The sequence below is a fragment of the Pseudophryne corroboree genome, chromosome 6 (genome assembly GCF_028390025.1).
Source record: "Pseudophryne corroboree isolate aPseCor3 chromosome 6, aPseCor3.hap2, whole genome shotgun sequence".
In the NCBI taxonomy this organism is placed as follows: Eukaryota; Metazoa; Chordata; class Amphibia; order Anura; family Myobatrachidae; genus Pseudophryne; species Pseudophryne corroboree.
Window position 1 is genome coordinate 672,655,500 of NC_086449.1, and position 13,146 is coordinate 672,668,645.

Here is a 13,146-nt window from a genome sequence, read left to right on the forward strand (position 1 = left end):
AGAACGACCAGCAGTGGCAGACAGCAGAGGATGATCAGGGCGGCTGCTCCATGGACACCCCGGGCGCACCTACAGCCAGACGGGGTGGCAGATGCAGTGTCCCCGGCATTCAGCGGGAGGCTGAACTTCCGGGTGGTGGAGAGTGCGAGCCCGCGGCAGTGCAGGACAATCCAGGCAGCCGCACAGTGGACACTCCAGGCGCTCCTATAGGCAGACGGGGTGGCAGATGTAGGTTCCCCGCTCCCGCTCACCAGTGGCACGGCTGGCTGTAGCGGGCGGCGGCAAGCAGCGGGTTGTGGAGAGCTCATCGCAGAGCAGGGCACTCTCACAAAAAGGGCTCCAGCAACACAGTATACGGCAGCAACTGGACCAAACCCGCTCCAGGGGGGGCAGTAAACATTCATACAGCTATGGTCCCAGTATTAGACCCAGGGGGGAGTGCAGGATAGTATTTCAGGATATAGTGGCTGGAGAGCTGCACAGTGTGAGTGCTACTCCATGCCCGTCCAGGCCGCACCCCTCCATACTGAACTATTCTACAAACTCCTTCATCGTCTATATTTAACCCAGACTCGTTTGCATATTATGAAATCCACTACGTCTAATTGATGCTGGCGAAATTGTGGCAATGTGGGGACGCTGCTTCACATTTTCTGGTCCTGTCCTGCTATTTCTAATATCTGGACTTCAGTATTCACACTTATTACAAGGGTCCTCGGTCTTTCTGTGAATCCTCACCCAAAATTAGCCATCCTCCATGTATATTTTGGCGACCTTTCACCAAGTGACCAATATATACTGGGCCACATTCTTATAGCAACCAAAATTCTGATTGCTCGCCAATGGCGCTCTCTGTTGGTCCTTACTATTGAAGACATTGAAAATATGGTCCACTCTCATTATGACTTCGAATCTGCAGGTGCTATTTATACCTCCTCGGCATCCTGCCCATGGCTACGTTGGTTTCCCTGGAGCAACTATAGGTACTTAAAATACCATGAGACAACTGTTAGATGTCTCTCTGCTGTCTCGAACTCATAGGGGATTTACTTATTGCTTTTTATCAATGTCACTAATATTTTGATGTGCTCGTTTTGTCTAGTGTCCCTCTACCACAAGCCAGTTTCTTCACAATCTCCAGTATTACATGAATATAATGATTTGTATCGGAACCTTATTCTGGTTTTTGTAATCTATTGTATGACCATGTATATTATGTGTACTTCCCAATTCCCTTGCTTTCCTTCCCTTCTTTATTTCTGCCCCCCCCCCACCCTCTTTATTAAAAATGCAATAAAATGTCATATGAGAAAAAAAAAGAACTATCTTCAGTGTGAAGAAGAACAAGGAGTCCTTGAAGTGATGATATGGTCCTCCACAGGGCCCTGATCTTAACATCATCCAGTCTGTCTAGGATTACATGAAGAGACAAAAGGATTTGAGCAAGCCTACATCCACAGAAAATCTAGTTCTCCAAGATGTTTGGAACATCCTCCCTGCTGAGTTCCTTCAAAAACTGTGTGCAAGTGTATCTAGAAGAATTGATGCTGTATTGAATCAAAGGGTGGTCATACACAATATTGATTTGATTTAGATTTATCTTCTGTTCATTTACTTTGCACTTTGTTAATTGATAAAAATAAACTATTAACACTTCTATTTTTGAAAGCATTCTTACTTTGCAGCATTTTTCCACACACGCATACTCAAGACACACTCACACTTTACCACTGAATGAGGCCACCTCATATGTGATGCCAGAAAAACTATACAAGCAATGTGTATTCCGTATTTGAGTCATTTTCATAAAAGTATGTTTTTAACCTACAGTTTGGAAAGCTATAAATTATGTTTTCTTGTCTTCGTTATACTGTACCTAGAACAATGACAAATAGGACCTACTAAGAGAGACTGTACAGAAAGTAGAGTGAACTAAGGCAAAACGTGATAACTAGTTCAGAATTAATTTCAATGCCCTGGTAAAATTAGGATCAGAACCAAAGTTGGAAAGGACAGTGAGCATGAAAAATGTGTCTGGCATTTAAAAGAATATTCTCATATTGCTTGCTATCAGTACACTGAGGAGCAGTGGCGTCACAAGGCGGGTGCAGGGGATGCAGCCTGCACCCGGGGGTGACACCAATCTGTGGGCTCCTCCGCAGTGACAGGAGCCAGGTGCTGCAGTGTGAAATTCTGATACAGCACCTGGCTCCTGTCATAACAGAGGAGCCGACAGAGCTGCAGACAGTCTCCTGGGGCGGCCCAGTACAGTCCAGCATCTCCGAAGATGCGGGGCACGCCCCCGGAGTGACTATCTGTGAGGCCATGCCCCCTTTCTTTGCAGCCATGCCCCCTTTTTGCAGCGAGCGCCCCTCCAGCGCGCTGACATATGAAAGGTGCGCACCGGGTGTCACCACACCCGGTGATGCCTCTGCTGAGGAGGATTTTGTAGAGTGTCAATGTATCCATAAGAGATAGTTTTCCTAATATTTGTCACCTGAAACTATTTATTCTTTTTTCCTGGGCACATTACATGTTGAGATTGTTAGGCACAAAACACAGTCAATCTTGCTAAGAAAAGATTGGAATTTTAGTTTAACTAGTCAGAGTATCCTTCTAATACATCGATGGCAGATATTTATCTACTGCTATTGAAATTAAAGTTGTGATTGCTGTTTTACGTGAAACGTGGTTTCACATTGGGTAAAGCAAATATAAATCCTCAGGTGACAAGGAAACACGAGCTATGGAATTGCTGTTACAGCAGAGGGCATAGGTGTTGCAGCTCCTGGATGGGAGGGGGTGTTGGATGAGGAGCACTCTGGCACTGCCTCCATACATAGTGTAGGTAGGTAAGCTGACTCAGGGGGACTCAAGGACCTGCTGGAGCTCAGCCAGCATCCTGACCTCTGACATGCACTACTGTACATGCGTGGCACCTCCATGCGTCTTTACTCCCTGGTGTTCCTTGTGAACAGACTCTGAGACTCTCGAGCCTGACTGCTAGTAGCAGAGCCTACAACACTGTCACACGTACACCACAACACAACCGTTATAGTGAGGTGCAATAACTCTAGCCAAGTGTATCTTCTCCTGGTTTGGTAATCTATCTGGATGTATATCAGCTGCTTTCCCTTTGCTAATATGGAACAATGCCAGGTCACACTCCCGAGGGCCCTCCTCTGCTTCTAAACCTGTGTATATACACAACTGGGGCCTGGAAGGCTGAAGCTGCTGTGCCATGCCTTCTCCCAAATGATGCTATGGTACCTGGTGATACAGTTTTCCACCACCACAAGGAGTATTAAATAAAAGAGATGAAAAGTACATATATGGGGATGATGGGTAATATATGGGGCCTTTATCTAATAGTATATTTTAGCCATGACTTCTTTTCACCAATAATTATGTTAAACGTTGAGTCCCTAATTTTTTCAAAAAGAAAGATGGTAAAACATCTTAACATTACATCAACACTGCAAATGTCTGCCTGCTCAATGTAGATGCTATCCATAACCTTATATAGGGAAGCACTATTACTGAAACTGATGGGAATATAACTGTCATTTAATCAGTTAGACAATTATAAATACATTTTTTTTAATTTAATAATTAAGATTGTTGTTGTTTTTTTTTTTTTTTTAAATACAAATAATAATATTTGCTCTTTTGGGTTATTATTATTATTATTATTATTTAAAAAATGGCAGTGTCTCTTTCAATTTTCCCATTTATTCAACAGGAAATTTTAAAACAGGTCACCAAATTGAGAATGTAAATCGCAAAAAAAAACCCAGCCCCCTTGCAGCATGGGTAAAACATATTGCCCAAGAAGGTACTTTCATGTAGGATAGGACAGATCTAGGTGAATGACTATTAACACAGGGTGAACAAGATGATTTCTACTTGCCTTTTGGAAAAAGTATCCTCAATATAAGAGTATATTTCATACCAGCTGTCGATTTATCGCAACATTGAACACATAATAATTAGAACAAAATAGAGCCGCACTGTGGTGCAATGGTTAGCTTACTGCCACATGGCACTGAAGAATTAGTTTTCATTTCCACCAAAGTCCTACCTGTGTGGGATTGTATGCTCTCCCCATGACTGCATGGGATTTATCTTATCTAAATGTTCACAATTCTCTGTAAAATGCTGCAGAATATGTGTGCACTATATAAATACCTTAACAGATAACAAAAGATGAATGTATTGCTAACTGAATTATATAGTTAAACTTAGCACTGGATTATTAGGTGTATGAAGGGGAATCTGATCTCCACATTCTCTGGATACTCAGTGGTCAACAGACTACACAGCAATGTGTCATGATTGTGCGAATATATACAATGGTCCTTAGCCATCCAGTGGCTATACAGCTGGTGCCTATTTTTCGCTTTGCTACCCCTCACTTCATAACCTGACTAGCCCAATAACCAAGATGAGCACTGAACCCGTGCCACCTGGCTGCTCTCATATGCAACAAGTTTCTGACCAGTCAAACCCTCTCTTTGTAATCAGAATCAGAATCATCTATCTAATGTTGCTATAGAAAATAATTTGACAGTTAAAGGGCTAATGTAGGTGTCCAGAAGGATTGAGCAAAAACATTAACAAATTATTTTATACTTTTTTTTAAATGCTCAGTGTGTATTTTCCCCTTTGGAATAGAAAAATGAATCAAACCTGAAGTAGGATTGTAGTCTTGTGTTCGCTCTTCATTAGGTTATTTATAGATTCAAAAAGTTTTCTCATAGATTCCTCAAATTCAGTTTGTTCTTTGCCTTCATAGAGTCTGTTGGACAGATACATAAAGTCAGAAAATAGATTCTGGGCAATCTCTACAATACCAGCATTTATCCTATCTGTTGTATTGTTATAGCTCATTGCCAAATCAACATGATTGGTGATAAATGACATTACAGACATCAAAAGGTCTATGCATGTGGATACATAATGGTCAACATATACATTTAAAGAGGCAAACATTGGGCAATTGTGTGGAAGGGGGCAGGAACTTGATGTGATAAAAGCAAGAGAAGTGGTCAGGATCTACAGAGGTTTTCTATTTTTCTAGGGCCTTGGCAGATCTTACCCAAACTTGGGAGTCTCTGAAAAACTGAAGGAAAGTAGTCACTTCAATTTATAAAGCTAAAACCACACATCAAATTATGTGAAACAAAAACTGGAGATCTCAACTGCATTTGCTTTTTGGAGAGTTGCTGAGACACAAACTGTCCAGTTTATCCAGTATTACTTTGCTAAACTGCTGGCAAAATGTAGGCAAAACTACAAGACAATTTAGGGAATGCATAGCCTTACATAAGTCTCCTATATGCTAAGCATTAGAAGGTGGGAAAAATTCTCAGGCATTGTAGAGATAATAAACATAGTATGCCCACTTTACATCAAATAATTGATTTTATGACTGCGAATGTGCACAAGGGAGACAGAGCCATAGCCTTATTCAAAGCAGAAGCTAGTTGGATCTACAGTATGAATACAATTCAACCTTATGGTTTGAATGACAATTTATCCTTGACATGCTTTTTATAAATAGTCTCATGGTTACTTTTCTCTTCTTGTCTTGGTATTAGTTAGTAAGTTTTTGTATACTGTACATTAATATTATTATTATTACATTTTATTTATAAGGCGCCACATGTTTCACAGTGCCATACAAAGGACAGTACAGGGAGACAAAACATAGCATTACAGTAAATAAATAACAGAAATAGAGTACAGGTAACAGAGCACCACACGTTCTCAAGACATAATACAGCTAAGGTGTAAGTATTGATGGAGTGATCATCGTACTACTAGAGGCTGTTGGCAATAGATGGAGATGAGCCTTTACTAGCAGGATAAAGATGGTCGTTGAGTAGGGGAGAGCTGCGAGTGAAATGTGTCGAGACGAGGGCTTAGATAACAAGAGGAAAGAGGGCCCTGCTCTGAAGAGCTAACAATCTAGTGGGGAGGGGCGACAGACAGGTGACAAGGGGTGCAGGCAAGTGGGAGGTAGCCTGATGGCAGTATTCAAGCAAAGCTGAGATGTTCACGGCATGAGGCAGGGGGGTGGAGGCGCGGCTTCAGCACTGGGTTATGCATCAGGAGGGTATGCTTTGATGAATAGGTGGGTTTTTAGTGCCCGTTTGAAGCTTTGCAAGGTCGGGGAGAGTCTAATGGAGCGGGGGAGTGCGTTCCACTGAAGGGGTGCAGCACGGGCAAAATCCTGAACTCGTGCATGGAAAGCAGTGACCAGGGCGGTGGAGAGGCGACGGTCATTAGTCGACCGTAGGGGGCAGGAGGGAGTATGAAGGGAAAGGAGGTTGGAGATGTAGGGAGCAGTGGAATTAGATATGGCCTTATATGTGAGGGTGAGGAGTTTGAAGAGGATTCTGTAGGGGAATGGGAGCCAGTGTAGATTTTGTCGAAGGGGAGTGGCAGATGTGGTGCGGCGGGAGAGGAAGATAAGCCTAGCTGCGGACTTCAGGACAGATTGGAGGGGATATATATAGGGAGAGAGAAAAAGGCTATATTGTCGATGCACAAAGAAGGGAATAACCTGGTTGTCACACCCGTCTGAAATTTTTCTTAAAATGTAACTTTTATTGGTGTTTATTTAAAAAAGTGTGACAATAACTAACACACAAACTATGAGCATAGACGAAACATAGAGGTTAAAATCAAGACATATACAACATATACCACAAGTGCAAATAAAGATAAAGAATGTGATTAAAGATTAAAAGTGTGTCCGCGTATTTGTTCCTATGTCCTGATATCTATCATTGCTCTTAATTGTACACCAGTCTGATAATTTTTGTCAACATTTAGTCTAAATATATATATATGTGACTAGTTATTAATATATACAGTGTCGAAGTTATCTCACTCTTATGTTTATGTTTATAGCTGCTGATCTAATAACACTAATATGTATATTATGTTGTACAGATATCTACATTATGCCAATCATGAATTGAGGGCAGGAAGATCAATCTGTTTCTTCTAATCTCAATAATTTTCTATGATGTCAAATATGTAGATCTTGTTCGATCACATTCATTCTAATGAATGTGATCGAACAAGATCTACATATTTGACATCATAGAAAATTATTGAGATTAGAAGAAACAGATTGATCTTCCTGCCCTCAATTCATGATTGGCATAATGTAGATATATGTACAACATAATATACATATTAGTGTTATTAGATTAGCAGCTATAAACATAAACATAAGAGTGAGATAACTTCGACACTGTATATATTAATAACTAGTCACATATATATATATTTAGACTAAATGTTGACAAAAATTATCAGACTGGTGTACAATTAAGAGCAATGATAGATATCAGGACATAGGAACAAATACGCGGACACACTTTTAATCTTTAATCACATTCTTTATCTTTATTTGCACTTGTGGTATATGTTGTATATGTCTTGATTTTAACCTCTATGTTTCGTCTATACTCATAGTTTGTGTGTTAGTTATTGTCACACTTTTTTAAATAAACACCAATAAAAGTTACATTTTAAGAAAAATTTCAGACGGGTGTGAAAACCAGGTTATTCCCTTCTTTGTGCATCGACAATACAGCCTTTTTCTCTCTCCCTATATGTATTCATTTTAGCTGTAGTTGATAGCACCCCCATCATTAAAGGTAAATACCTATAAAATAAATTGGGGTCATTTTTGGAACTTTATGCTCCAAATCTTGTATCAAATAATTAAGTGTGTGCAGGTACAATCCTACTCTCTCAGATTGGAGGGGAGCAAGATGGGAGCAAGCAAGGCCAGTGAGGAGAACATTGCAGTAGTCAAGTCGTGAGATGACCAGTGATTGAATGATGAGTTTAGTTGCACTCTGGGAGAGATATGGCCTGATACGAGCAATGTTGTGTATCTAGAAACGACAGGATTGTGCCAGAGCTTGGATGTGGGGTGCAAAGGAGAGGGAGGAGTCAAGAGTGACACCCAAGCAGCAGAGTTGGGGAACGGGGCAGATGGTGGTGTTGTCAACAATGATGGAGATATTGGTCGGGGGTGTTGCTCAGGATGGGGGGAAGATGATGAGTTCAGTTTTGTCCATGTTGAGCTTTAGAGAGCGTTCAGACATCCAGGAGGAGATTGCAGAGAGGCAGCTGGAAACCTGTAACATTTTAACTTACAGTATATTGTAGATATTATCACTTAGTATAACAGTGCTTACAGTATATTTCTGTTATTTCAATTGCATATGTGTTCATGGTGATGTTTTATTTATTAAATGTTTTCCTTATTAGGTCACTATATCAACTGGGTCCTGATGCTGGCATCACATCTGCTGCGATGTGTGTGCCAATGACATCAGATGGAGTACCTGGAAGCGTTGAAAAGAACTTTGTTCTCCTGACCTCTTATTTCTAACCGGTCTTTGCTATCTGTTTATATTATATGGAAGGCACCGGAAGAGTTGTTTATCACCAGAATGGAGTGCACACTAATATGCAAACTGCAAAAGAAAAATGCAAAACACCCCCAAACAAACAAGTCTGTCATGGCCAAGCCCATCTCTTTCCGAATCCACCAACCCTTCTCATAACCACAACCTATCCACATATAGCAGAGAACCTCCTCCCATGACTACAGAAACCGTTATGTGATCCATATCCCCTTCAACACACACTGTCCTAACCACAACACCACTGTGTATAGTACAGCCAGATCTTGTCATGTCCGTATAGTTCTGACCATTATATGCCCCCTTGGTATAACCTTGGTCATGGGTACTGCTCTTTGAACATGGCTGGAAGGGGCTCTGATATGTGAAGAGGGGGCATGGCTATGGCAGTGTGTTGCAGGGAGTTGGTGTGGTCAGTGGCAGAGGCGTATATACTAATTGCAGTCCCCACTAGATGAAGATCATTCATACTATGGGGATATGGATGTCTGCTTGTCTCATTAGTTTCAGTGGTGTTAGGGGGTCTTCATTATATCACTAAAGGTACAGTAGTACACCTATCTGTTTGTCAAAGACTGATGAGTGCCACGTTTCCTTACATCAGGATACAAGCCTGCTACCTACGTTCCAGGAGGGTAACTCGACGGTTGCTTAGATTATCCAGAGTCGACCAAACTTCACATGAGGTGTGGCTGTTAAATAACGAGACTGATGCTATAATTTAGGTTTAATTATATCAAGTACATTTTAACTCTATTTCCCTTCTATGTACTCCTCTTCTGTATCCATGAACCGCTGGATTATTTCATATTAGTCAAAACTGTGTTGTAGCTAATGATCTGTCAGCCGTCTCAACAGCTCTGTCTTTTTTTTTTTTTACCTCAGTACCTGATGCAAAACAGGTTCCCCTGAGTACAGATTTGACTTTAGGGAAAAGAAAGATGTCACACAGGGTTAGGTCTGGTGAGTATAGAGGGTGTTCTAGCATTCCAATTAGTTTTTTTGAGAAAAACTACAGAGATTTGTGTGGACTGGTGCATCGTCCTGATGGAGGATGAAACAATGTTTCCACAACTCTGGCTTCTTTCTTCTGATTATTCCTGCAACATTTCTAGAACATTTCTGTAGTAATGCTGGTTCACTGTTGCACTTTCTGGTACCCTGACAAAGAAAAATTGCACTTCAATAGGCGCTAGGTGGGGTTACATTTAACAAGACTAGGTGTGACCCATAGTTATAAAATGAAAACTTCCCTCAGGCAATACGAATGTCTTTAGTTGCCAACGAAAAAATACTTTCCCACTCCTCCTCTAGTGGTAGTAGTTTTCTTTATGATCCTCCAAATGAAACTCAAAGAGAGGAAAAGAACAGCATATGGTGCAATACTGCTTTGCAAAATCTGATTAAAATCGGGAGTGGGTTTGCACTCACATGATGCAGATACTAAATGGGCGTATCTCTCACCATTAGGTAAGTAATCACCGGGGATTCAGTTTTCACAACACATTTCAGATTTTTCTTGATGGGAGATAAATGATAAAATGTGGATATATCCACATACCCTCAAATGAGAGAAAGACATACAATGGTGCAGATCCTTTTTAAAGGGGTAACAATTTTAATAAAACGCACTCACAAAAATAAAACATTCAAATGGCATATCTACCAACAGCTGGTATCCATAGAACCAAATGGACCAACAACAAGTCCTGATAGATGAACAAACAGCGGTGGGCAAAATCCAGATAAGTCCACGTGCTGAACATGAAGAATGTCTCCAGCTGGTTCAGGTCCCGTACTGATGATGCCCTTTCTAGCGACGTCCAGAGCCTCAGGAGGATGCGGCCGCTCGTGGGGAGACACTGCTTCTCAGCTAAGCAATTAATCCCTGCTGCAGCTCTGCAGTGAGCTGACGGGAACCCGGACCCCACTTCTCTAAGTAAGTGGCGAATGGTCTCCTGAGGCTTTTAGTAGGTTTTAAAAATAAAGTAAAATAAAAGGTAAAGATGCTAGAGCTCAGCCAGCGTGACCAGATCCCTTGGCACAATTTAAAAACTGAGGGATTTTTTTAAATTGTGCCAAGGGATCCGGACTTATCTGGATTTTGCCCACCGCTGTTTCTTCATCTATCAGGACTTATTGTTGCTCCATTTGGATCTATGGAACTAATCACCTTTTGATTATTTCTGTACTTTCTGGTACCCTGTCTGCCAAATAACACCCTTGATATCAAAGAGAACAATTAACATAGCTTTGAATTTAGATTTGCTTTGACATGCTTTCTCCATTCCCCCATTCTTGCTGATGATAGTGTTTTCTAGTGCATGGACTGGTGTATTGTCTTAGGAAGATCCATGTTTAATCACAGGTTGTGTCTGTACAAATTTGCTTTCGATTTTCTTTCTGCTCGGCAGTGAGAAGCCTTGGATCCATCTTAGCACAAATTTTTCCCATGTTAAGCTCTTGATAAAAAAAACTTGCTTAACAGTTTCTTTGTCGATATTTATCTTTTCTGCTATGATTCGGATGCTTAGTCGATGGTCAATTCGAACAATTTTCTCAATTTTCTCCACATTTTTATTTGTTTTTGATGTGCAAGGCCTTCTGGGATGCTCATCATCTTCCACATCCTCACAACCATCAGTAAAAAATGTTGTGCCACTCAAAGACACGTGCATGTGAGATACAATCTACACGGAAAGCCTCAGTTAGCATAAGAAAGATTTGGTGGGAGTTTTGTTTCATTTAACTAAAAATTTGAAGTTAACACGTTGCACTACTTTTGAACTAAGCATTTCTACGACGCACAGGAAAACCACAACTTCTTTGAACGCAGTGTAATAGCAAACTATCTAAGCGAGAGGGGTGAACCTAGGCATAGTCCAAGGTCTTTGTTCTCCCACTCCCTTTTAACTCACGCAGTATGCTTTATTTTTTCAAGTACAGTCTCATTATTCAATTGCCACATACACGTGTTATGATTCCCGTACTCCAGACCAGAGGTGATTTTATGGCAGAGGTCTGAGTACTGGGAAGATATGCTGGTTGTGGGAGCAGGAGAGCCTAGTAACCCCTGGCGCCCTAACTCCGTTGTCTCGCCCGTGTTATCAGAAATCCCCTGCGAGACTATGGTTGCTTGAGCCCATGGCAGCCGCGTTCGAAGGGCGGATTATGTCTGCCCAACCCCGATGCCCCCGCAGGTCTTAATGGGAGACAAAGGGAAATCCGAGACAGGGTGATAACAAGGGGCCCTCTGACTAAGCAACCAGGCCAGGGGTTACAAGCTAACTAACTTAAACCAAAGGTATGTGCGGACTAGCCGCCAGGGAAAAGGACAACCAAAGATCCACTGATCCGTTACTCCTATCCAGCACCGCTGGATACCAGAGTGGATCTGTGGGAGCGGAATCCTCCGCAAAAGCTCCAGAACACAAATAAACTAAATAATAAACAGTAAGCGGACAAGCCGCAACACACGGCTGCGCCGCGACTCACGAACACCACAGGATGTTAAAGGTGCTCGGTCAGACTCCAGGAATAGATGACAAACTTCCGAGTACAGGATCACTGAGGACAGGAACAACCGGATTGAGCAGGACTGGAAACTCTCTGTAGCTGACACAGGCAAACAGGAAGCTATCACCGGCGTCTGTAAGAAGTCCTGAGAGTGCCTTTATTCAGGAACCCTCCAATCAGGACCCAGACAAGGTAATCTCAGGTAATGCCGTGCAGCTTGCATGCTGCACGGCCAGCACACCAAAATATAATTAGAACAGACCCAGCAACGGGGAACGCGGCCGAACGTGGCGTCCCCGTTGCTAAGGTCAGAGCGGCTCCGTGCGCCCGGCGTCTAGCGTTGCCAGGGAGCCGGCGGCTGTACGCGCACGGCGTCCCTGGTTGCTAGGCGCCGGGCCGCACCGACGAGCGGACCCCGGCGCCTAACAGTACCCCCCCCTTGAGGAGGGGTCAAGGAACCCCTAAAGCCAGGTTTCTGAGGAAATTCTCGAAAAAATGCCCTTTTGAGCCTCGGGGCATGAAGATCCTCATCCAGGACCCAAGACCTCTCCTCTGGCCCATAACCTCTCCAATGTACCAAAAAATAAAGCCGACCCCGGGACAACTTGGAATCGAGAACCTTCTCCACCAAGAACTCCTGCTGACCCTGTACATTTATTGGTGATCTCCCCTGAGATATTTTACGAGGAAATCTACTAGACGAAACATATGGTTTCAGCAATGAGCAATGGAAGGTATTTCCGATCCGCAAAGTTTTTGGTAAACGTAACCGGAAAGCAACTGGATTGACTTTTTTGATAATGTGAAATGGTCCAATAAATCTAGGACCCAATCTGGCTGAGGTTTGTCGAAGTTTAATGTTGCGAGTCGACAACCACACCCTGTCTCCTACTTTAAAAGTGCACGGCCGCCGGAGCCTGTCAGAAATTTTTTTTTCCCGGAATGCTGCTTTTCTGAGAGCCAGGTGCACTTTTCTCCAAATAAGTTTAAGATGAGAGGTCAGGGCCAGAGAGGAGACAGAGGAATGTTGAAAAAATGAATTAGCTCTGGGGTGAAAACCAAAAACTGCAAAAAATGGAGACACATTGGTGGAGGAATGACAGGCATTATTATAAGCAAACTCCGCCAATGGAAGAAACTCAGACCAGTCATTTTGGAGTTTGGCCGAGTACAA

The 13,146-nt window shown here is 42.3% G+C and overlaps 1 protein-coding gene across 4 annotated transcripts in view; it reads right to left on the reverse strand.

Annotated features, from left to right (window-relative positions):
• Positions 1 to 13,146, reverse strand: part of DOCK2 (dedicator of cytokinesis 2) — a 1,781,615-nt gene that overhangs the window by 1,176,624 nt on the left and 591,845 nt on the right. For all 4 annotated transcript variants that reach the window (XM_063928256.1, XM_063928254.1, XM_063928255.1 and 1 more), the window contains exon 23: positions 4,690 to 4,798. In XM_063928256.1, the coding sequence (XP_063784326.1) occupies positions 4,690 to 4,798 (109 nt within the window). The remainder of the gene's footprint in view (positions 1 to 4,689; positions 4,799 to 13,146) is intronic.